Source organism: Wickerhamomyces ciferrii, contig 00011, assembly GCF_000313485.1.
Source record: "Wickerhamomyces ciferrii WGS project CAIF00000000 data, strain NRRL Y-1031 F-60-10, contig 00011, whole genome shotgun sequence".
NCBI lineage: Eukaryota > Fungi > Ascomycota > Saccharomycetes > Phaffomycetales > Wickerhamomycetaceae > Hansenula > Hansenula ciferrii.
Window position 1 is genome coordinate 296,319 of NW_011887729.1, and position 25,181 is coordinate 321,499.

Here is a 25,181-nt window from a genome sequence, read left to right on the forward strand (position 1 = left end):
CTATTACTTCTGCAGTGGTGTGTTATAAACTCTCTTTATAGGGATAGCATCTGTTTCGTTAACAAATGATGCAAGTTCTAATAGTTTTTTGTTTTCATCCGATTTATTTTCATCATTAACTAAATTGATAAAAGTAAGTGATTTGGTATTTGAATAAAGGAAGTGAACTAATTGATACATTGGTGATTCTGTAAATTCTGAACTTGAAAATTTGTTTTCTCGTATTTTGCTAACGGCATGAAGTATCAGATCTGATGATTCAATATGAGATAAGTTCATGGAGTATGAATGTGATGTGAAAGATTTTGTACCATTTGTTCCATTAACTGTTAAAATTATCAAAATGGAGGCATCTGATGAAGTTTCAGCTAATTTCAAGTTTGATGATTTGACAGATTCTGCATCTGTATGAATGGTTCTGTTTTCTAATTTTAAATTTGATTCTTTACCAGTAACAAGATCAAAAACGCCATTAGTTGTTATTGACAAAAATTTGAAACCATATTCAAAATACCAATTTTTAGATTTATATTTTTCTTCTCTTTGAATCAAAGCATCAAGAGTCTTTTGTGATAATTCATCAAATAATAATGATTCTTCAAATCCTGTGAAAAGAACTGAAACATTAGCACCGTTCAAATTATTTTCATTCAAACAAACAATTTCATCACATATATCATTCTCTAGAAAATCATTATTGAAGATTTTATCAAACAAATATGTTGAGTTAGTCTTGGTGCTTATTGATTGTTTCTCTTCACCGCATGCTGGTGAAATTTGAAAGTTTGATTGGTCATTAGAGGATGGGAGCACTCTAGCATAAACCCGTAGCTTGTTGTTCAAATCTTGGATCGTATTCTGGATTCTTCTTCTAAGTTTTGATTCCTTATCAATTTTGTTATATGATTCATTATAACTTGCAGTAGCTAAATCGTGAACTTCAGTAACACCGGCAAGCTCTTCATCCACGATGTCATGTTTCAATTTTAATTCACGTAGTTGTTTTTCAAGTTCAGAAAATTTGTCATTATAGTTCTCTTGTATCTTTGTTTGTTCATCTATCCTTTCAATGAGATCTTGTTTCTTGCTTTTGACATTTGATAACTTGGAGTTCAGATCATTCAAAATTTCCTGAGATGACTGTAGTTTGACAGATTTTTCTTCAAATGCTTTTGTTATATCTTCACATCTGGCTTCTTCAGCGGCTAGTATTTTCTCTAATTCTTTGTCCAAAACTTCTTTTTCTTTCCTCAACCTATCCTGAGTTCCCTCGTTCAATGAATTTAGAGTATTAGATAATTGAACTGATTCTTCTTCAAGTTTTGCAATTTCAGCTTTAGACTCATCATCTCGATAAGAATGAGCATGCTGAAGCTGTTCCTCCAGAATAGCCTTAAATTCATCCAATTCTCGTATAAGAATATTTTGTTGTTCTTTAATTCTTATTGTATTCATTTGTTCTTCATGCAGTATATCTTTTTGAACGCTTCTTTCTAAAGCTTCAATCTTATGATCTATATTAATTATTGATATTTCAGCATCATCGATCTTGGATTTTATGTCTATAGCATGTCTGACTAAAGAGTTTCTAGATCTTGTTAAATCTTTAATAATTTCATTAATCTCTTGGATTTGGCGACTCTTTTCTTCAATTTGACCTCTTAAACTATTGGCATGTCTTTCATTTTTTTCTAAAGCTTCTTGCTGTCTTCTTATACTTAAAGGATCATTCAGTGAGCCACTAAGAGCACTTGAACTATCAAATATATTACTTTGTCTACTTGATTTGATATTTGTTCTTTTTGATGCTTCAAAATTCATTCCAGCTTGTGATAGACTTTTCATTTTGCTCATAGTTTCAGCATTAATATTTGTGGGTATACTTGTCTTTCTTAATGTACCTAGCCTCATTGAAGTTCTTTTGGATGAGTTTCTTTCTATATTGGTGTGATTTGAATACTTTGGTGAATTATTAACTTCTTTCGTTATATTGTTAAAAGCTTTCCTATTCTTAATGGGAGGTGAACCTGAGAGGTTTTTATTACTCAAAGGTATATTCGACATGATGCCTGTTATATAAGGTTATTAAATGTATAAATTTGAAACCTGTAGTGTCTTTATAACAATCATGAAACAGCTATATTTAAGCCGATTGTTGAATAATGGAATGTTAGCGTGTAAAATTGGTTGCTTGTGTAATTTCAGAGTGTAGTCAATAATTGAATAGCTGAATGACAAGTGGTATATCTATAATAACAAGAGTGGGACCTTGAAGTTTTCTTTTAATTCACTTTCTGAAGGCTACCTCTTTGTATTGTTTTTGTTTACAATTTTGATTATACGCGATTTGATTAAATTTTCTTAACTATGGATTACATAATACAATATATTTTAAATAATACATCTCCAGGACAACAAAACTTTTAAAAGGTATAATCAGACGTTCTTCATACAGACAGTGAAAATAGTACTTGAGATTGATTCAATAGTCCTACTGCAGCCATGTATATCGATGGATCAGAGACGGTTTAAATTAATAAATTTGAATCTATGGCCTACAGATCATATAGCTATATTATTAAATATAAAGCCGAACGGAGATCGAGGTGTCACATTTTCACTAGTTATATCAATTTGGTTTTAATTTTGCAATCTTAACATGACACATTTGCTAGATCTGGGTGATTTTGTCACTAGTCTATAATTTCATCTATTATAGTTACCATCAACTGCTAAGTTGTAGTCAATATCACATTAATGTACCGAATCTAACTACAGATCAAAAATTTGATTCAGAAATGTACAAGAATATATTAATAAATAGTCTTATGTATAAGATGCTTGAAACTTGCCAGAAATTCCATCTGACATTTTGTAAAATATTTTTCCATTAAATTATAAGAGGATCACTTTGAAAATTCAATTATTTCTGGATCAGTGAAACATCCTCATTGTTCCGTTAAAATTATCAATTGTTTCGATGAGTTATGTATCATCACAATAAACAACCAATTATTTTCATCAAACTATAGTACAGTGTAATACCAGAACAGCCAAATGTGCCTTTGATATTTTTGAAATATTTAATTTTGAGTTGATCATGAGAAATCTGATGATGACAAGTTACGAGTCATAGCAGGTAATGCGACTCGTATACCATCAATTTCTTTAGTCATTTTCACTTGACAACCCAATCTTGAAGTTTCAGTTAAACCAAATGCTAAATCTAACATATCATTTTCATCATCATCAGGTTCAGGAATCTCATCATAGAAGTCAGGATCAACAATAACATGACAAGTTGAACATGCACATGAACCACCACAAGCACCTTCCATATCTAAATTATAATGTTGTGCAATATCTAAAATGGAATCACCTTCTGCGACTTCATACTCTAGTTGTTCTCCTTCTTTAGTGATGAATGTAACATGTAATTCTTCACCTGGTTTTGGTTTGTGTATATGACCATGTTGTGTTATAGTTGTGCTTGTGAAATTTCTAATGAGAGACAGTTCATTGGCCAATGGTGATCTATGAACTGGGAGTTGAGTTAACTTGGAAGCATGCCATATAGGACTTTTCAAGGATGCCAGTCTAGTAGCACGAGTAATACTTCTTGAAAACATTGAAAACAATCTTTGCACTAGACCTCAACAAACAATAGGTTAGAGTTGAACAATTATAATCTAATTTTTTCAATACTGCTTGATAAGCAGCCTTCCGCTTAAAAAAAAAAATAAATTTTGGAATTACTTTACAACTGCCAAATCCGAGCAGGGTAATCAGCTTGATGAATTCCGAGGTGAGTCATGTGAGTCAAATTCAAAATTCGCGATCATAGCCACCGGATTTCAATACGATATTTGGTAAAGTGGCAGCTTTTGATTGCAACGGGTTATGTGATTATGGGGGCAGCTCACAAGATCTTATAGATTCTATTTGTTGCACAAAGGGTCCTAGTGATTAAAAAGAATACCATTAATACAGATATGTCAAGTGAAGGACTTATAGATTCAGCTAACTCAGAGCTTTTTAATACTTATGAAACAGACTATCAAGTCTCATATAATGAAGCAAAGCAAAAGTTGTCACAAATCCGTGATTTGGATGGTGGTAAGTTCAAATTAAATTTTGGTTATAAATTGAAGTGATTCTAGATACTAACCAAAGGACAGAGCAAAGAAATGAAGCATTAAAGTCAGTTGAAAAATCATCAGATGAATGTATTGAAATTGTAAGTTTTTATGTGGCACCATGGATCATTTTGGAGAATGTTACTAACGATAACTCCTATTAGCTTGATCAATTAGCATTAGAAGTTCAAAACATACAGTCAAGTGCCAGATCTTCATATAATAGTAAAATCAGATCATATCGTTCAGATGTTGAACAAATCAAAAAAGAATTAAAGAGATATTTAGATGATGAAGATCGTAGACAATTATTTGGTTCAAAGAATAATGGAAGAGATCAACAACGTTCTCAATTATTACAATCAAATGCTGCTTTAGAAAGAACATCTCAAAGATTAAAAGATTCTTCAAGAATTGCAAATGAAACTGAACAAATTGGTTCAAATATAATGTTGGATTTACGTAGTCAAAGAGAACAATTAACAAATTCAAGAAATACATTATTTGAAGCTGATGGTTATGTTGATAAAAGTATTCAAACTTTGAAAAGTATGACTAGAAGAATGGCAACAAATAAAATTATAACTTATTCAATCATTGCTGTTTTAATCATTTTGATCTTTTTGGTTATTGCTAGTAAATTTTGGTGATTCAGGCTAGTGTTTTGTTTTTAGATTTTGTGTACATTTTGGGTTTGTATTTTTATATATTATCAACTAATGATCAACGTTTCAATTAATTGGATATTAGTACTACATCAATTGTATGATTGACAGTAAAAAAAACTTATCGAATCTTTATATATATTAAAGTAATTTATAATTAAACATAGCAATTAATCTATTGTACAATCTTAACTTTTGTTATAAAATCTTATGAATGTGCTTCAAACTCATCACTTGAGATTTCACCTTCATCTTCACCCTCATCATTTGTATGGAATCTACTAATAGCATTCTTGATTTGTTCAATCAATTCCTTTTCATCATCGTCATCTTCACTAGCATAACCACTCTTAACTGATTGATCAGTAGTATCATTACCAGCACCACCTCTACTTGTAACTCTAGATAAGGCAGCACTTGAAGAAATAGATTTGTTATGTTGTAGAGTACTTGCTAAAGCATTACTTTCTTCTTCACTTAGTTCTAATAAATCAGCAGTTAAACCAACTAATGATTTTGAAGAACGACGTCTTTGTAATTTACCAGGATGAGGACCAGGTCTTGGGAAATAAGAATTTGAATCAGTTGGTGTTTCAGTACCTGGAGTTTTAGATTTTGAATATTTACCATATAGTGTAATACCAGTATCTTGAATTAATTTAGCAACTAACCCAGTCCAACCACATTGATGTGAAGCACCTAAACCTCTACCAGTATCACCATCAAAATATTCATAAAATGGAACCAAATCACGGAAATGTTCATCCTTACTTGCAATAATATCATCACCATTACAAGCTCTTTGACCAGTATTTTCATCAGGAGTAAATAATTTGATCAAACGATGTTGAATAAATTCAGCAACTTGTGCTAAATTTAATAAATTACCTGAACCTGATGGACATTCAACTTTTAATTCAGGACCATAATACAAAAAGAATCTTTGTAATGCTTCCACAATTAAGAAATTGACTGGGAACCAAATTGGACCTCTCCAATTTGAATTACCACCAAATAAACCAGAATCGGATTCACCTGGTAAATAACCAACATGATAATCAACACCATGAACATTGATAGAATATGGATTATCCTTATGATGTTTTGATAATGATCTAACACCATAGTCTGATAAAAATTCATTTTCATCCAATAATCTTTTCAAGATTGCGAGTAAACGATCTTTATCAACCAATGCTAATAGTAATCTTTCACCAACACCTCTATGGCTCATACTGGCAATATTTCTTTCAGCAACACCAGATCTTTTTTCAATGAACCAATCCAATCTTTTTTTGAAACTTGGGAATTTTTCTAATAATTGTGGTTCTAATGTTAATGAAGCATATAATGGAATCAACCCAACTAATGATCTAATTGGAATTTGTTGTTTATAACCTCCATCCCATGAAATGGCATCATAATAAAATTGATCATCCTCATTCCATAATGATTGTTTGGTTTCTTCCTTTTCATCAGTTGAACCAGTAAAAGTCATAGCATCAGAAATTAACAAGAAATGTTCAAAGAACTTAGAAGCAATATCTTCATAAACTGATCTATTCTTAGCTAATTCCAAGGCAATATTTAACATTTGTAACGTGAAGAAGGCCATCCAACCAGTTGAATCAGCTTGCTCTAATCTACCACCTGTTGGTAATGGTTCTGATCTGTTGAAAACACCAATATTATCAAGACCTAAGAACCCACCTTCAAAGACATTGTTACCATCAAAATCTTTTCTATTAACCCACCAAGTGAAGTTTAATAACAATTTTTGGAAAACACGTTCCAAGAAATCATTATCAGTTCTACCATACATCTTTCTTTCCAATTTATAAACTCTATAAGTAGCCCAAGCATGAACTGGAGGATTAACATCACCAAAATTCCATTCATAAGCAGGAATTTGACCATTTGGATGCATATACCATTCTCTTGTAAAGATATCCAATTGTCTTTTAGCAAAATCTGGATCAATTAGAGCAATTGGAACACAGTGGAATGCAGTATCCCATGAAGCAAAGAAATTATATTCAAATTTATCAGGCAAAGATAAAATATCATCAATGTACATATGTTTCCACTCTTTATTTCTACCATTTGCACGATCGGGAGCTGGCCTTGGCTCAATTGGATCACCTTTATACCATTCTTCTTGAATGAAATAATAAAATTGCTTTGTCCATAATAAACCTGCAAAAGCTTGACGTTGAATTTGACGTAACTCATCAGAAATTGGTAATGGTGTAATTCTCCAATAAAAATTATCAGCTTCATTTTCACGACGTGAAAAAATGTTATCAAAAGCTTCTTCATTGAAAACACCAGCTTCTTTTGCAGTGAATTTATAACGAATGGTAACATAATCATGAGCTGGAACACCACCATCTTCATCGAATGAAAACCAAGCAGCAGCTTTTGTACCAATTTCTTTTGGATTCACAGATTTATCATTTTCTTCAACAATATATTCATGGAAGGCATCTTTAGTATAATCAGCAACATTTTTTGTACCATATAACTTTTTAAAGTTTGAGTCGTTATCAGTAAACAATAATTGAGCTTCAACATCAGGATGATCTTCAGTTAAACCTGGAGATGGTGCGAAAACCCATCTTCTTTTACCAAATTTTTTATGATCAATCAAAACAGAATTTTCAGTTTCTTTTGATAATTGAGGTTTATAATCATCTCTATTCCAACCCCAAGTATTTCTGAAAATTGCTTGAGGTAAAATATGTAGTGGAGCTGGTTTATCTGATCTATTATAAGCTGTAATTCTGAAATATAATTCTTCATCATCATCCTTTGCCATTTCAAAGACGACATCAAAGTACTCATTATTATCAAAGATACCTGTATCAACCAATTCATATTCTCTTTCAGTTTTTGATCTATTTGCATTTGTATTACGAAGATCATCATAAGGAAACTTGTTTTGAGGATATTTGTAAAGATACTTCATGTAAGAATGAGTTGGTGTATTATCCAGATAATAATAAACTTCTTTAACATCTTCACCATGATTACCTTGAGGACCTGCAAGACCAAAAGCTTTTTCTTTTAAAAACTCATCCTGTTCATTCCATAAGGCAATTGAAAAATTCAATAAACCATGATTATCAGAAACACCAGCTAACCCATCTTCACCCCAACGATAAGTTCTTGAACGAGAATCATCAAAAGTAAAACTCTCCCAAACATTACCATCATAAGAATAATCTTCTCTAACAACACCCTATATCAATTGTTAGTATTGATCTAATAGTATCAAACATTATTGCATAAATAAACGTACCCATTGACGTTCCGACATGTAGGGACCCCATCTTCTCCAGTACTTTTGCTTTTTTCTATCTTCTTCAAGTCTTTTCTCTTCAGCAGTTAGACCAGCTAAATCTGCTCTACTTTGAGATCTTCTAACCATATCAACTACAACTGCTTTTGCCTTCCTCTATAATATTGTTAACAACCTCTCTCTAAGCTTTATCTAGCGCTTAATCTATAATGTATCTAGGTTTGTGTGCTTTGAAGGATGGATAGCTATCACCGATGTTCTATATTGTAAAAGTATACTTCAACTGTTCAATTGATGAATAGAATAATGGGAAAGCAGCCTTATTTAATTGGAAACATCAACAATTTTGGAATCCTTGTTTTAAAATTTCATTGATTGCTTAAATTTCTGGCAGTGGAAAGGAGATTTTAATTTTTTAGGCGCTGACGTGCCCCGAATTTCCTCCCGCAGGATTTCACTTTCCACAGAGAAACAATTGAGATTTTACGAGTTTTGACTTTCTAGTGCCCACCAATTTTAGCAAATAAACCTTAAGAATTGTCTAGTTTTAGTGATATTTATAAGATAGACTATTCCGTTTATCTAGGTTTTAATTAAAGACAACAGGTTTGAGGATAAGCCATGGCATTTTAAACTCTGTTGCAATCTTATGTATCGATCCTTCTGATAAAGCGTATTGTCGCGAGAATCATATAGAGCGATCTAGATTCTGGAGCCTGGACATGGTGAATTGATAATGGATCATGGAAGGAACAACTTAATAGACTACATGATAACTTGTTTATAAAGTTTTGAAGTCCAACGAAACATGCTAACTTTAATTGGGCCTAAGGACATTGTACAAACGTACTGTCCTTGCTGTGAAGTTTGAACTGTTCAAAGCTTATACTTTAGGTGAAATCATGGTGAATCACCCACAAACATGCATCAGTACAGATAATTAATCAGCCCCCTATAGAATAGCTGTGAAATATCAATATGTGATTAATTTTTAGTGACGGTTCTACAGCAAAGATAATGTATGTAGTAGTCTCTACCATATTAATTACAAATGAGCTTATAGTATATTTGTCATTGTAATATAACGGATCATAGAACATTCAGATCTATAAATAACCTTGGATTTTATCATCTTCAATATATCATCTTGAATGTTCTGTAACCACCATCACGATATATATATACAGTTTATTGATAACAACATCAACTTCCACTATAGTTAGATCTTAACAGTTCCTTGCCTATGTTCCTACGTTACGTCTGTATTAATCAGTTCATATTATAAATTGAATTGGCTTTATTAGTACTCATGTGGCAAGCTATAGTAATAGCAATTCGCACATGTACTGACTGATAATATGTATATACCATGTATACAATATACAAAAAGCAGCTACATATCGATTCTTTGAAGTATCCGTAGTTTCCGCCAATATTAGTTCGACCTAAAGATCCTGACATACAGCTTAAGGTTGAAACTTGACACTGGCAATCTGTATAACATATAGTCATATAAATTATCAGCAATATGCATGCAGAACTCATGATAAATATAAAATTGACTACATCAAAACACCCATATCAATCATATTCAAAATCATGTATATATATATCAACTAATATATGTCGAAAGAAACAGTTTTAGAGATCCATGATCTTAATATTTAAGAAAAGTTTTTAAAAAAAAAATCCAAAAAAAAGATGTATACCTAAATGTCATTATATTGTAAAAAATTATTATAAAAATATAAATAGAAGTGTTTAAAAATAAAGTATTTTTTGTGATCTTTTATCGTTAAATCATTTGTAATTTGTTGTAATTGTAGTGTACATGAATAGAAACCCCAGGTTTCTTTAATTTATTCAGCTTTTTTATTGAATCCAACACTTGGATCAAATGTTTGATTACTTGCACCTGAATCTCTAATAACTGCAACTCTCATTGTAGCTAATAAATTATGTGCAGCATTTGAATGTAAATAAACACCACCATTGAAAGCTTTGGTAGCATCTTTACCAATTGAAGATTTTAATAAAGCTTGACCACCTGGATGTTCTGAAATATAACCTGCAACATCATGAACAATACCACTTATAATAACAAGACCTTTTTTATCTTTTGATTTTTCAAAAAATTCAGATCTATCCCAAATTGGTAAATGAGATAATGGTGTACCCCAATTTAATTTTGATCTTTGAGCATCTAATTTTTTTTGTTGTTGTTGAACAAGACCTTGTTCAATTGCATTTTGTGAAAAAGTTTTCAAATCTGAAGCTAAACCAACTTTTGAACATAACCAAATGACAACTTTAGTTGGATCATATTGATACCATTTAATAGCATTTCTATAATCTGATGGGAATTCATGATGGAAATTATGATAACCTTCACCAAAAGTAACTAAAGCAGTTAAGAAATGATCTCTTGGAGTTCTTCTATCATCGAATGGTTGAGAACCAATCCAATGAGCTAATGAGTTAACACAGAAGGTAGCTTGTTGAATGAAACAAGCTCTTAAAATACCAGCATAAATGAAACCACCTAAATAATCATTAAAGAAATAACCACAAACTAAAGTTGGGAAAATAAAAGACATGAATAACATAAAGAACAAATAATGACGATGTTGAACTCTAACAACCCAATCATCAATTAAATCTGAAATATCAGCTCTTGCTTTATATTTTGGATTTGGTTTCATCAACATCCAACCCATATGAGAATACCAGAAACCTCTATTAGCATCATATGGATCTCTTGGGGTATCAGTATATCTATGATGAATTCTATGAGAATGACCCCACCATTTGATTGAACCTTCAACGGCAGCAGCACCAAATAAAGCCCAGAAAATACGTACCGGAGCTTTAGCATTATAAGATTTATGAGACCATAATCTATGGTAACCAGCTGTAATTGATAACCCACCGAAAGCATAAAGAATAACGGCAGTTATAGCTGTTGGTAATTTTAATGGGACATGTTTTGTTGAATATAAACCAATTGATGGAATTAAAACAACTAATATAAAATTTAACCAATTAACATGTTGATGCCAATTTTGTAAAGTCCAAGGTTGTTCAGAAATATGTTTTTGTTTTGAATATTTGGCCTTTTCAGCTTTATCTTTTGCCAACATATTATTTAAATTTTCTCTTTCTTTCTCTTTTTTTTGTTCTTCAAGGAAATGTGGTGAAGTAATTTCTTTAGAACCCATCATACCTCCAAAACCATTAACAATTCTTCTAGTTTTTTTATCTGTACCAGCTGCGATGACATTAGCAGCCATCACATCCACGGATTCTAGTTCATGCTCAGACATCTTTGCTTTCTATGATCTATGGGAGTTGATAGTAAATCCAAAGTAAATTTGAATACTAAACAAAGAATCTGATTTGAATATATATATATATATAAATGAATCAAATAAAAAGAATTTTTCTGAATGCTTTAGAAATTATTCACAATTTTGACACACCATAATCGCAGATTTGATATTTTGGGTGGTTGCGGACACACACCTCCCAACAAATTTGTGAAATTGGGCGGTACGCGCAACAGAATCGCAGGAAAATTCAATCGGTTTAGATAAGCGGTGGCGCATGGGTTATGTAAGCAGCGTAGATTTGTATTATATAAGGAAAGATTTAAAAGAAATACTACTGAGATTTGGTTTTATTTTTTGTAATTCCTTTTGCACGTTTGAAGATTTTATTGTTGTGTTCAGATCAGTTTTATTGTAGCTGTGCAGGTTGATATTCTCGGACTTGTGTGTGACAAGTTACGTCTAGCTTACTACTGGCTGGATTGACTAGTACGAACTTCAAAGCCCGTTTACCCCTGAGAGTGTCAACGTAGTCATGTGTAGAAGAAGGATAATTATATTGACAGCTCGAAGTTTGAACTATTAAGTATCACGTTATTAGTGGTACAATATACTCGAACATTTCATGATTGCTATATGAAATACGATTACAATTGTTATCCCCTGATGGCCAGTATCTACCGTTATCGTGTGACGCATATGTGATGTGGAATGATATTTGAGTTAGACGTTGAACAATCATGGGATCTAGTTTATTTATACGTGGTTGGATTAGCTCAACAATCAACAATTATAGAACTAGTATGTTCTCCTCGCTAGCTAGAACTTTATTGGGCTTAGCTTGAGTGTGCGATTGTTGTGTTGTTGTGTTGAGCGTCTAGTTACGAATTCATACTACATAGTTAATGATTCGATTCTTTTTGCGTGTACTTGAACAAATCCTAAATGGGTAAATTTGATCGAGTATCCCCGAGATCTCATAGTATACGTAAATATATATAGAATTCTTCATTCAGGCAAATTCATCTAGAAACAATTATTCTTATTTTATATTAAATCAGCATACAAGAAGTATCAATAAATCAAAATCTAAACACAGTGGGTTTCACCATCAGCATGGGTATGACATTCAGTACCACCTTCAGCTTGGGTACTTGAAGTTGGTTGTTCTGATGATTCCTCTTCTTCTTCATCTTCACCACTACATCCAACACCTGGAACTGCAATATCATAAGCGTAAACTTCTAAAGCATAGTATCTCAATGTTGCTGAATTTCTAACAGCTTCTTCTTCATTAGTTAAAGCTAATTCTAAAATCTCATCATAAGTGTCAGCATAATGACCAACAACATTTTGACCCATTATAGATGTGTGCCAAATTCTATGTAATAAATCACCAGCCCAGAAAACTGAATCTTTAACTTTAGAAACTCTGTAACCTCTTGAACATAATTGAGAAATCCATAATCTTGAATTGAAACTTAAATCACAAATAACAGTTTCATCAGTACCATTTTCACCTCTCCAGTGACCAGCCCAACCTGAATTGTTACAGTTACCATCTGGGTTATCACATCTGAATAATAAACCAGTTTTATCTTGATCAACAACATTTGAAAACCAACCAACAACTTCACCACTTGGAGCATTACCAAAATATTTTCTATAAATTTCAGAATTGTTTGAATATCTTAAAGTATGATCACGAGCATGAGCAGCAACTTGTTTAGTTTCTTGGAAAGCTTGAACTAATTGATTGTATTTGGTACGGTTACATGATGAATGAATAGGATAATCTTTGTACCAATCCGCATCCCATTGATAAGCATCAGTTTCTTCAGCTTCAACCCAGATAGTTGAAGTTTCTTGAGATTGTGATGATGATTGAGCTAAAGCAATAGCTGGTAATAAAGAAAGTACCACTGAGAATTTCATTTTGATCTGTATCTCTTAAACTTTAATAATGATTAATACTTTTTAGGACACAATATAGTACAATAACAAACTAAAGGATATTCACTTGGTTTTATAGACTTCTTGATAGATCGTCGTATTTCATTCCATGGTATTTTTCGAACCGTTACTTAAATCTGAGTACATGTGCCGGGTTCTCAAAAGTGAAAAGTTTTTCGTCAAACTCCATAATACTCAATGCAATCTATTAGTTCCTTTTCCAGTAATAACCATTAATGTTTGATCAAATTATGATGGTAATACAACCATTTTAAATCTGTATCACTTGGCAAAATACCTCTGGGGTTATAATAGTATCATATGTTTTGCAATGTTAGGCCAATCAGCTCCTGAAATTTCCACCGCTACCAAAGTCGACCTGAACTTAGTAATTTCATGGATCTTGGCACTTGAAGCTAGTTTAAATGCTATCATTTTACCTTTCACCTATTGGTTTTGCTCCTAAGTAATATTGTGTAGCTGCACAACAATGGTTGTATAATTACCTTGCAAGTATTACAAGGCATCAATATAGTTACTCTAACATGTTTCTTGATGACCCATTGATACGGGATGGAGATACAATGGATCTAACTTTACCCAATTGAAGGACCCTGGATGAATAGTCATGTTCTTTTAGTCATTCTCCAAGTCCGATACAAAAGAAAATATGTGCTGCATTTTAACTAACAGGGTCCTTTTTGACACATTTCTACCAGCTAATTATTCGCGCCTATAACGTTTTTATGTAGGTAATTTGGGGAAATACGAGAAGAGTATAACAAGTTCTGAAGATAGGACAAATTGTAACAATCAATAAGGTGAATCTGAAACTCATGAATAAACAACAAATCATCTAACTAGTAACTACCCATGACTATCATCTTGTAACTGCTTCATCACTACTTTATGATAACTTGAAGGGTATCTTTTCAACTCAATTGAAAAGTCTTGGTTCCTTGGCTTTTTCAATTTGCAAACTGCATCAGGGAAATTGCGATCAAGTTTTCAACGTTTTTTACTCAAAATCAAGTTTCGACATAATGTTCTATTCTGAATCTTGATAACTATTTCAGTTGTTGTCCCAATGGAGCCGTAAACTCGAATCTAATAAATGTTATTGTCACAGATTTGAAGAAATTTTCACTTTGAACCGTCTTGAACAATTTGCATATCGTATTTTTTTGCCAATGTATCCAACTCTAGTATATAAAGATTGTAACTTCCGTTTATGATCGCTTGAATATATGACCAACTTCATTTATTATATTAGGGAACTACCATCACTAATAAGCTGAGATTAACAATCAGTATGAAGTTCAATACCATAGTATCATTAGCTTCAATATTATCAGCTATAGAAGCCGCTTCTGTTGTTTATTCTATTTATCCACAACAAACAGCACAACCAACTCAAAATGTTGTCTTTGTTACCAGAACAAGAGATGCTTCTTCAAGTTCAGTAACTGGTCAAACAACAGCCATCACATCATGTCATTATCACGGTAAAACACAATTCTGTGTTAATGGTCAAGGTGAAGAAGGTGTTGTTGTTGGAGCTCCAACTAAAACTCAAGATGCACCAACAGAATATACTGGATGTCATGCTCATTCTCCTCAAGAAACTTTCTGTATTGATCCAAGTGGTGAAGAAGTTCAATTTCAAGCGGAAGGTGAAGCTTCAGAAAGTTCAGGATCAAGCTCAGGTGGTAAAAATTGTCATTTCCACGCTGGTGTTGAACATTGTGTTGGTGGTGATGCAGAAGAAGCAAGTTGTGAAAGAGTTGACCGTGATTACAATATCCCATTGAGAATTGGTCTATTGTTTGTTATCTTAGTTACTTCAGGTATTGGTGCATTTGGTCCTATTTTTGTTAGAAAATTATTCAACTTATCAACTGATGGTATTATTTTTGTTATTATCAAGCAATTTGGTACAGGTGTTATTATTTCAACTGCTTTTGTTCATTTAATTACTCATGCTTCATTGATGTGGGGAAATGAATGTTTGGGTGAACTAGAATATGAATCAACAGGTACTGCTATTACAATGGCTGGTATTTTCATTGCATTCTTGATTGAATATTTTGGTCATAGAGCTCTTCAATGGAGAAACAATAAGGCACTTGGTACTGTCAAACCAGTTGAAGATGGTTCAGCTGAAGATGATTCAATCACAAATAAAGAAGCAGCACAAGTTCAAAATAATCAAGTTCATGGACATCATGAACATAGTTTATTGATGCCAAAGGATAAAGTTTCAGTTACAATGATGGAAGTTGGTATTGTTTTCCACTCTATTATTATTGGTATTACTTTAGTTGTTGCAGGTGATTCATCATTCATTACTTTGTTCATTGTTATTTTGTTCCATCAAATGTTTGAAGGTTTAGCTTTAGGTTCACGTATTGCAGAATTAGAAAAAACTTCAATGCTTAATAAATTGATCATGGCATTTATTTTCACAATTATCACACCAATTGGTATGGCTATTGGTATTGGTGTTTTATCAAAATTCAATGGTAATGATAAGAGTACGTTGATTGCATTAGGTACTCTTGATTCATTCTCAGCTGGTGTTTTGATTTGGACTGGTTTAATTGAAATGTGGTCACATGACTGGTTATTCGGTAAATTAGCCCATGCTAATGCTGTTAAAACAGCTGCTGCTATGTTCTCATTAATTCTTGGTATGTTATTGATGTCCCTCTTGGGTAAATGGGCTTGATCTTTATAGAATTTTGTAATGGATACAAAAAGATATTAATTACCCTAATATAAATTATAATCTCGTTAAAACATTCTTGTAGTACTTCGAAGTTACGTATTTACTTTATAGATCTTTGACTGATTACATTTTTGGCGTAAATTACAATGTGTAAATCTAGACTCCCTTGCCTAAAAATAGCACAATATCATTCGCAAATATCTGGAGTGCCGAAGTTACTGTTTTCGGATGTGCAAGCCAGATTTGAGCTGATTTTGCGAGCTGTTTTGCAAAGATGAAGCTTGATTACCTATTTTGTCTATTATGCCAAAATCTCCATATCAACCGTTAATCGAGATTTCCTGATTTACACAAGGGTTTCCCGTATTGGGGAATTCACATTGTTCTATATTTGGGATTTGCGCGAAAGGCATTACCAAAAATGCCGAATCGAGCTTACGAAAATGCGAATCTCGAACAATTTCCTGAATTTTTGTTTTTGTTTTCGAAAAAATCATCGATTTCGAAAATTATAAAAAACCCACAAACAACGTTGATTTCTTCCAACTACAATTCTTGTTTTGAACCATCAGAGAATCGTCACATTCATTGAAACACCTCTGTCATTCACTTCAATACCATGCGTTTCTCAACTATCGTCGCCCTTGCAGGTGCTGTCTCATCAGTTCAAGCCATTGGTCAAGTATGTTAATGTTGTTTTTTCCGTTTGGTTTTGTGTTGATCTCATCCCTTTTTGTGGATCATCAAGGGTTCTCTTCAAGATCTCAACATTAACACCAACATTGATATGAATCTGAATACTAACAAATCTGAAAATAGTTGGCTTTCAACTTAGGTGTTAAAGATAATCAAGGTAACTGTAAATCAGCTGAAGAATATAAACATGATTTCAGTATCTTAAGTTCATACACTAAAAAAGTTAGAGTTTACGCTGCTTCAGATTGTAACACTTTAGAAATTTTAGGTCCTGCTGCTGAAGAAGCTGGTTTCACTGTTTTCTTTGGTATCTGGCCAAATGATGATGCTCATTTCCAAGCTGAACAAGATGCTTTAAAAACTTATTTACCAAACATTAAAAAATCAACCGTTGAAGCTATTACCGTTGGTTCAGAAGCTTTATACCGTGCTGATTTAACTGCTCAAGAATTATCAGACAAAATTGATACCATCCGTGATTTATTAAAAGATGTTAAAGATTCAGATGGTGAATCTTATGAAGGTACTCAAGTTGGTTTCGTTGATTCATGGAATGTTTTAGTTGATGGTGGTTCAAGACCAGCCATTCAATCTGCTGATTTCGTTTTTGCCAACGCTTTCTCATACTGGCAAGGACAAACCCAAAACAATGCTTCATACTCATTCTTTGATGATATCATGCAAGCATTACAAACCATCCAAGGTATTAAAGGTGAAACTGATATCAACTTCTGGGTTGGTGAAACTGGATGGCCATCAGAAGGTACTGCCTTTGAATCTTCAGAACCATCAGTTGACAATGCTCATGCTTTCTGGAATGATGCTATCTGTGCTATTAGAGGTTGGGGTATTAACGTTATTGCCTTTGAAGCTTTCGATGAAGCTTGGAAACCAGATACCTCTGGTACTTCAGATGTCGAAAAATACTGGGGTGTTTGGGACGCTGACAACAAGTTGAAATATCAATTATCTTGTGATTTCTCATCATAGATTCGATCAAGTTTAATTAATTTTACAGAAACATAAAAAAAAACACAATACATCACATTATTTTATACCCATAAGTTACTTTTCAAGTTACTTGTTTTTATTTTCTTTCTTTCGCTTTATCGACGTTGATTGTTGATCATATAAGATCATCGCAGATATTTTTCACTTCAGAATATAAATAATAAGAGATTTTTCTTTTTTTTCTTACATTTTAAAACTTTTCAAAAGTTTCTGTCTATACAAAATATATTATTATAGCATTTTTCAAATAAATAATCAAAATATGTAGATGTGAATTAAATCATTTCTTACCAATATTATCTATAGCTGCTAGTAGGTCATCATCAATTCCATCATCATCATCTTTCTTTGTTGACTCTGGTTCTTTTTCTTTAGTAGCATCTATAATCCAAGCAACGATCTTATTGACAAAATCCTTGTTATTCGGTACATAATGACCACCTTGATGTTTTAATAGAGTTCTTTTCTCATCTTGACTTGCATCATATAATTTCAAAACACGACTTTCTTCAACAACGGTATCTAATTCACCTAAAACATGTAAAGTTGGTAATTCTATCTTTGGTTCATACCAACTATCAAATCTTTGAGGCATTAATCTAAATCCACTAAAGAATACAGCCCATTTTAAAGAAGGTATATATTTTTTGTATTGTGCTGCAATTGCACCACTTAAACCACCACCTTGACTAAATCCAATTATACCTTCAACTTCATCACCATGTTTCTTAGCTTCTTCCAATACTTGATCTAATGCAGGTTGAATATCATAATCTTTCATACCATAAACCCACCATCCGTATAGATCAAGATCTTCATCAGTAGAATCATGAAGCATATCACCTTTAAGTGCTAAAGAACCATTAACATAATGTGAATCATAACCTTGTTTCTTTAAAGCTTTACGAAGACCACCTGTTTTGGCACTAAAGATTGAAGCTGATTGAGCATAACCATGAAGGAAAAGAATCTTTTTAGAACTCATTTTTTGTGGTATGATCTAGTTAAATCAGTTGTATGGAATCTGGATAATTATTAATTGTGTAAACTGTGAAGCTCTGGAGATGGTGTATTTTTTTTTCAGCTCGTATTGAATTTTTCAAAAACCGTTGGGATATTATAGATTTACTTTTTATCGAGATTTGGTAAACATTTCCTGTGGGCTAGAAAGTTTATGACCCAGTCCTAGTTCTCGATTTACCATTGTGTTGTGTTATTGGTCTTATGATATGAATATATGGATATAAATTAGTCGACTCATGACCAACTCTCTGGAGTGAAAACTTGAACACTACAGATTGTTTGTTGAGTTACATAATTATGTATTGACTATACGAAAGCACCGAGATCTTGAACTATTACTGTGATAAACTAATACCCAAATTCTTTAAAACTTCACTTTGTGACTTTGGAAGACGTGCACCTTCTGGAACTGGTGTTCTTTTCTTGAAATCATCAGAAATCTCACCCATGGTAACCCATTCAACACCTTCATGAGAGTTAATATATTCAATTAATCTTTCATGCATTAATATAGCATGAGGACGGCCACTAGCATCAGGGTGTATGGTCATTGGGAAAATAAATTCATCATATTCTCTATAGAAGTACTCAAAATGATCTCTCCAAATATCTTCAATATCTCTTGCATTTGTCCAACCATGACCATCAGGACTTCCTTTAATAAACACCATTGGTGGTAAATCATCAAGATTCCAATTTGCTGGAATTTCAACAAGTCCTATTTCTTTCCCTTTAACCAATGGTTTCATCCAATCTTTTGCCTTTTTAGAATAATCAATATTAGTCCAAGTATCACCAACTCTTAACCAATATGGTAAACAATCATGATGGCTCATAGAATGATCATATTCTATACCATAATCCAACAACATTTCTACACCTGTTTCACTGGTTTCCCACCATGGTGCAACACTTCCCTTTGGAGGTTTCCCTGTGAATTCAGTTAATAATTTAAAAGTTTTATCAAGAACATCACGTTGTTGTTCTAATGTCATATCAACAGGATTTTCATGTGAATAACCATGTAAACCAATTTCATGACCAGCATCTCTAACTTCAGCACACGATTCAGGGAAAGTTTCTAATGAATGTCCTGGAATGAACCAAGTAGCTCTAATGTTATACTTCTTGAATAATTTTAAAAGTCTTCTGACTCCAACTTCACCAGCCCAAATACCTCTTGATATGTCACTAACTGAATCTTGACCCCCATATGAGCTACAAGTCAGGCGTTAACTTATTTTCTGAATATATAATCAAGATCATACTCACCCTAGCCATCCAGCAACAGCATCAATATCAACTCTGTAAGAAACTAAAACTCCTGATGTTACAATTTGTCAGTATTATTATAATTGGATCATCAATTAAATTTTATCGTATAGCTCACTCTTTTTACCCATTTTGAACTCAAGCTTTTATGGTTAATAAGCTCTAATCTTTCTAGCTCATGAGTCATGATTCTTCAAATTTTTCTGTTCAAATTATAATATCATACAATTACCTTATCACTCCGCACAAGAGATTATAGATTGATAAAGCGCACATGAAACTTTCTAGTATAGCTCCTCTAACTCATTCCAATCGAGTCATAGCCTCCAGTGGGATCATACAGAAGTAAATCTTAGTCATTTCTGAAACTTATTATTGGCCAGCTTTTACTGTGCTATGTGGAAATCAACAAACTTCAAAGCTATTGTTTTAACTTCTTATTGATATCTATTGTGGTGACTCCGAAACCGGGCCTGTTTCGGTGAAAAGTATATTACTCAATTGTGAATCTTAAATTATTTATAGAGTTCAATAAACCATATATAAAGGCATGAAATCCTCCATAGCTGAATATCTAATTGACTCAATTATCTGGTGTAATCATACAATAATAAATTGATTATTATACAATGGCAACATACGCTGAAAAGGATTTTGATTCCAATAACTATAATGTCAATAGACCAAGATATCCAAACTCTTTATTCAATGCATTATTTGAATATCATCAAGGTCCTAAAAATTTAGCATTAGACGCTGGTTCAGGTCCTGGTACTGCATCTTTCCCACTTTTAGATCATGGTGTTGAAAAAGTCATTGCAACGGATGCTTCTGATGTAATGATCAAACCTGGTGTTGAATCAATTACCCCAGATTTAAAAGATAAGATTGAATTTAAAGTTTTCCCTGCTGAAAATTTAATTGAACCTTTAGAAGGTCAAACAGCTGATCTTGTTATAGTTGCTGAAGCTTTACATTGGATTAATCATGATGAATTTTTTGAACAAGCCTCAAAAGCTTTAAGACCAAATGGAACTTTAGCTTATTGGGGTTATGTTGAACCAAGATTTATTGATTTCCCTAAAGCTAATGAAATTTATCAAAAATATGTTTATGAAGATGATAGATATATGGGACCAAAATGGATTCAACCAAGTAAAAATTTCCTTAGATATTTTTTCAATGATGTTCATGTTCCAAATGAATGTTTTAAAGATATTGAAAAACATGATTATTATCCAGGTGAAACAAAGACTCATACAGCTTATTTCCACGGTGATTCAAAATATACAATGAAGAAATTTATTGATTATTTACAAAGTTGGAGTGCTTATCATACATGGCAAAAGGATAATGTTGATAAAGGTGAAGATATTGCAATTTTATTCACTAATGAATTGAAAGAAACTTTTGGTTGGACAGATGAAACAGAACTTAGGGTTGAATGGGGGACAACTTATACATTTGCAAGAAGAAAGTAACTTTAATCAATATTTCAAAACACATTTATCTATATTATAATTAACACACATGATCATATGACTTTAAAAGCAAATCTTTGTAAGATACAATCGTACTTAAAAAGTTTTGATTAACAATATCTAACTTCATCAGCTAGTATAAACAAAGTATGTACATATATATTTCCCTAGATCATTCCTTGAATCAACTCACCATCATCATCAAAACTGCAAGAAACAATAAAATATCTAAGCCTAAAAATGACACATTTGTATGATATTTTAATAGTATACTGCCACAAATCATTAACCGGTCCGAAAACACCCGCCAATATCCGACAAGTATTTGAATTTAAACGTCATACTGTAATTACCAAAAAATTTCTAGAATGTTATATAAATAAATACGCGAATATTGGAAACTTGAAACTGAAATTAGTTTTGAAAAGAATATATTTCTGAATAAAAACCTTCAACAATAGAAAAAAAGATCTTCTACATATTTGACACATATACCATATCAAAATGTACCCAGGTCAAAGAAGACATCAAACAACTTATAACGGTGGTAATTATGGTCCTCCACCAGGTCCACCACCTTCAGGTTTTGCACCTCCTCCAGGTCCACCACCAAATGGATATGGAGGTGGGTATGGACCTCCTCCAGGTCCACCACCAAATCATTATAATGGAGGAGGATATGGACCACCTTCAGGACCGCCACCAAGTCAATATAGAGCACCTCAAGGACCACCACCAAATGTTCAAATGCAAAATCAAGCTTTCAATGGACAAAATCATCCAAATCAATATCAATATAATGATCCAAATAATGGACGTCATACATTTAATAGACCTCAAGCTCCACCTCCTTCAGGTACACAACATATTGGTAATGGTATTAGTTATCAATATTCACAATGTAATGGACAAAGAAAAGCGTTATTAATTGGTATTAATTATATTGGAACTAATAATGCTTTGAGAGGTTGTATAAATGATGCACATGCAATGCAAAAATTCTTAATTGATAGATTTGGTTATAAATCTGAAGATATGGTTATGTTAACTGATGATCAAAGAGACCTGGTTAAAGTCCCAACAAGACAAAATATTATAAGAGCAATGCATTGGTTAGTTTCTGAAGCTAAACCAAATGATTCTCTTGTATTCCATTATTCTGGACATGGTGCCACTCAGAAGAATTTAGATGGTACAGAAGAAAGTGGTTATGATTCAACTATTGTACCTGTTGATTTCCAAACTGCAGGACAAATCATTGATGATGAATTACATAACATTTTGGTTCGTTCATTACCACCAGGTGCAAGATTAACTGCATTTTTTGATAGTTGTCATTCAGGTACTGTATTAGATTTACCATTTGTTTATTCTACAAAAGGTGTTATTAAAGAACCAAACATGTTGAAAGCAGTAGGATCAAGTGGATTAAAAGCTGCAATGAGTTATGCCCAGGGAAATATAGGAGGGATGGTTTCTTCATTAGGTGATGCTTTTTCAAAAGTTACAAATGGTGATCATAATAGACAACAAGAAATTGCTCGAAATTTTTCACCAGCTGATGTTGTTATGATTTCTGGTTCAAAAGATGAACAAACTTCTGCAGATGCTACTACGAATGGTCTTTCCACGGGTGCAATGTCATTTGCTTTTATTAATGTTATGGCTTCACAACCTGTTCAAAGTTATATTTCTTTATTAAATAATATGAGATCTGCAATGTCTGGGAAATATTCTCAAAAACCTCAATTAAGTTCTTCACATCCTATTGATGTTAATTTACAATTCATCATGTGAAGAGTTTATATAGCTTTTACATATGTGTACTAATTTTAATGCTTTTATTTATGGTATTTTTATGGTAACAATTCTTAAAATTTATATATAGGTATACAAATGACAACATCACTAATCTAGGGGTCTAGAGGACAATAGTTTTATTCTTCTTTAACATCATCTTCTTTTGATTCGTCTTCATTTTCTTTATTAGTTTCAGCATTTTTTTTAGCTTCTAATTCAGCTTCTTTAGCATCTTGTTTTGACCATTTTGATTCTAATTTTGAAATTTCTAATTTTGCAGATTCAATATTCTTAGCGGTAACTTCATCTTGAGTTTTTAAATATTCATCTAATTTTAATTTTAATGATTCAATAGTTTTTGAAACATCATCTTGAGAAGTTGGTAATGAAATTTCTAAATCACCTAATTGAGTGATAATTGTTGGTTCCAAGGTGAATTTTTTAGCAGCGGCTGATTTTTTACCCTTTTTACCCTTTGATGAACCATTTGAACCTGCAAAGAATGGTGTTTCTTCCTTTTTGATGATTAAATCATCATCAAGTTGTTCAATAACTCTACCTTTTCTTTCAGTAATAAAAGTTTTTGATTGTAAAGCATCATTAGTTTTTGATTTAACAAAAGTTGGATCAAAGAAAGTTAATAAAGATTCAACAGTTTTGATTTCTTCAGTGAATGCAGGTTTTGAAGCTTCTGACAAGATTTTTGCTTTTGTTGATGAACGTTCAGCTTTATCTTTTTCAGATTTTAATTTAGCTTCTTCAGTGGCAACACGAATTTTTTCATCTTGTAAAGCTTTTTTAAATTTCTTGTATTGATCATCATAATCAGATCTTGTTTTTCTAATTGAATTATACAAGACATCTTTTTCTTTTTGTAATTTATTACGTTGATCATATAATGATTGTCTTTTATCGTTGACAGATTTATTTGATAAAGATAATTCATCTAATTGTTTTTGAATTGATTCAAATTTTGCAGAAACTTCCTTGGAATTTAAACTTGATAATTCTTTTTTCAAATTTGAAATTTTTTCTTTATCTTGATCAATTAATTTTTGTTGAGATTGAATACCATTAAAATCTTTACGTAATTTACGTAATTGAGTAATATTTTTGATGGCTAAACGTTCTTCAACTAATTTTAAATCACCTGAAGAGATTTGATCTTCTAATTTTTTAATTTCATTATCAATATCATTAGTTGATTTATAATTATGTTTTGAAGTAACAGATTGGACTTCAGAAATTTTCTTTTTTAATTGAGAATCAACTTCTTTAATCTTGGAGTTGATTAAATCACGTTTACCTTTAAAATCAGCTTGAGTTTTTTTCAATTCATTTAATTCACCAATTAAATTTTTACGTTCTTCATTAATTTTTGGATCAGTTGTAGTTTTGGAAATTTGAGCTTTAATTTCATTAAGAGTTAAATCTTTAGCTTTAATTTCTTTATTTAATTTATTAATGATTTCATCACGAGCTTTATTATCAGGACCTTTAATGAAACGTTTTTGAACACGAGGTTCACGAGGTTCACGAGAATCAAAAGATGGAGCAGGGGAAGTAGTGGCAGACATTATGGGGAAGGGAGGGAGATACTAATATATTGGTTAGTCAAATATAATTTTTCAATGAGGCCACAGTATACAATTATGGAGTACCACAGTGAACAACACCCAATGATACACCATAAACCAGTAATACCATCACCATAACTAACACACAAACACTCACCAGAAACACACAACACTTGAGTAACTGAACAATAAAACAAACAATGAATTGAAAT

At 32.2% G+C, this 25,181-nt stretch overlaps 13 protein-coding genes across 13 annotated transcripts; 5 read left to right on the forward strand and 8 right to left on the reverse strand.

The window, feature by feature from the left end:
• Positions 1-3: 3 nt before the first annotated feature.
• BN7_651 (Kinesin-3) lies at positions 4-2,064 on the reverse strand (the record flags this gene model as incomplete). The annotated part of the gene is made up of 1 exon (XM_011278844.1): positions 4-2,064. The coding sequence occupies one exon, from the start codon at positions 2,062-2,064 to the stop codon at positions 4-6; it is 2,061 nt and encodes a 686-aa protein (XP_011277146.1).
• Positions 2,065-3,098: 1,034 nt separating this feature from the next.
• On the reverse strand, positions 3,099-3,629 carry YAH1 (adrenodoxin; the record flags this gene model as incomplete). The annotated part of the gene is made up of 1 exon (XM_011278845.1): positions 3,099-3,629. The coding sequence occupies one exon, from the start codon at positions 3,627-3,629 to the stop codon at positions 3,099-3,101; it is 531 nt and encodes a 176-aa protein (XP_011277147.1).
• Positions 3,630-3,992: 363 nt separating this feature from the next.
• On the forward strand, positions 3,993-4,786 carry VTI1 (v-SNARE protein VTI1; the record flags this gene model as incomplete). Its single annotated transcript, XM_011278846.1, has 2 exons — positions 3,993-4,116; positions 4,314-4,786. 2 exons carry the CDS (start codon positions 3,993-3,995, stop codon positions 4,784-4,786), a joined length of 597 nt encoding a protein of 198 aa, XP_011277148.1.
• A 223-nt stretch (positions 4,787-5,009) lies between these two features.
• BN7_654 (uncharacterized protein) lies at positions 5,010-8,231 on the reverse strand (the record flags this gene model as incomplete). The annotated part of the gene is made up of 2 exons (XM_011278847.1): positions 5,010-8,042; positions 8,103-8,231. The coding sequence occupies 2 exons, from the start codon at positions 8,229-8,231 to the stop codon at positions 5,010-5,012; spliced, it is 3,162 nt and encodes a 1,053-aa protein (XP_011277149.1).
• A 1,730-nt stretch (positions 8,232-9,961) lies between these two features.
• OLE1 (stearoyl-CoA 9-desaturase) lies at positions 9,962-11,425 on the reverse strand (the record flags this gene model as incomplete). The annotated part of the gene is made up of 1 exon (XM_011278848.1): positions 9,962-11,425. One exon carries the CDS (start codon positions 11,423-11,425, stop codon positions 9,962-9,964), a length of 1,464 nt encoding a protein of 487 aa, XP_011277150.1.
• Positions 11,426-12,517: 1,092 nt separating this feature from the next.
• BN7_656 (putative allergen) lies at positions 12,518-13,363 on the reverse strand (the record flags this gene model as incomplete). The annotated part of the gene is made up of 1 exon (XM_011278849.1): positions 12,518-13,363. One exon carries the CDS (start codon positions 13,361-13,363, stop codon positions 12,518-12,520), a length of 846 nt encoding a protein of 281 aa, XP_011277151.1.
• A 1,330-nt stretch (positions 13,364-14,693) lies between these two features.
• Positions 14,694-16,109, forward strand: BN7_657 (Zinc transporter 7; the record flags this gene model as incomplete). The annotated part of the gene is made up of 1 exon (XM_011278850.1): positions 14,694-16,109. The coding sequence occupies one exon, from the start codon at positions 14,694-14,696 to the stop codon at positions 16,107-16,109; it is 1,416 nt and encodes a 471-aa protein (XP_011277152.1).
• A 619-nt stretch (positions 16,110-16,728) lies between these two features.
• BGL2 (glucan 1,3-beta-glucosidase) lies at positions 16,729-17,795 on the forward strand (the record flags this gene model as incomplete). The annotated part of the gene is made up of 2 exons (XM_011278851.1): positions 16,729-16,791; positions 16,929-17,795. The coding sequence occupies 2 exons, from the start codon at positions 16,729-16,731 to the stop codon at positions 17,793-17,795; spliced, it is 930 nt and encodes a 309-aa protein (XP_011277153.1).
• A 301-nt stretch (positions 17,796-18,096) lies between these two features.
• BN7_659 (alpha/beta hydrolase) lies at positions 18,097-18,801 on the reverse strand (the record flags this gene model as incomplete). Its single annotated transcript, XM_011278852.1, has 1 exon — positions 18,097-18,801. One exon carries the CDS (start codon positions 18,799-18,801, stop codon positions 18,097-18,099), a length of 705 nt encoding a protein of 234 aa, XP_011277154.1.
• A 373-nt stretch (positions 18,802-19,174) lies between these two features.
• Positions 19,175-20,471, reverse strand: BN7_660 (polysaccharide deacetylase family protein; the record flags this gene model as incomplete). Its single annotated transcript, XM_011278853.1, has 2 exons — positions 19,175-20,034; positions 20,453-20,471. 2 exons carry the CDS (start codon positions 20,469-20,471, stop codon positions 19,175-19,177), a joined length of 879 nt encoding a protein of 292 aa, XP_011277155.1.
• A 269-nt stretch (positions 20,472-20,740) lies between these two features.
• Positions 20,741-21,592, forward strand: BN7_661 (class I SAM-dependent methyltransferase; the record flags this gene model as incomplete). Its single annotated transcript, XM_011278854.1, has 1 exon — positions 20,741-21,592. One exon carries the CDS (start codon positions 20,741-20,743, stop codon positions 21,590-21,592), a length of 852 nt encoding a protein of 283 aa, XP_011277156.1.
• A 504-nt stretch (positions 21,593-22,096) lies between these two features.
• MCA1 (Ca(2+)-dependent cysteine protease MCA1) lies at positions 22,097-23,389 on the forward strand (the record flags this gene model as incomplete). The annotated part of the gene is made up of 1 exon (XM_011278855.1): positions 22,097-23,389. The coding sequence occupies one exon, from the start codon at positions 22,097-22,099 to the stop codon at positions 23,387-23,389; it is 1,293 nt and encodes a 430-aa protein (XP_011277157.1).
• Positions 23,390-23,529: 140 nt separating this feature from the next.
• On the reverse strand, positions 23,530-24,969 carry BFR1 (Bfr1p; the record flags this gene model as incomplete). The annotated part of the gene is made up of 1 exon (XM_011278856.1): positions 23,530-24,969. One exon carries the CDS (start codon positions 24,967-24,969, stop codon positions 23,530-23,532), a length of 1,440 nt encoding a protein of 479 aa, XP_011277158.1.
• Between the last annotated feature and the right edge of the window lie 212 nt (positions 24,970-25,181).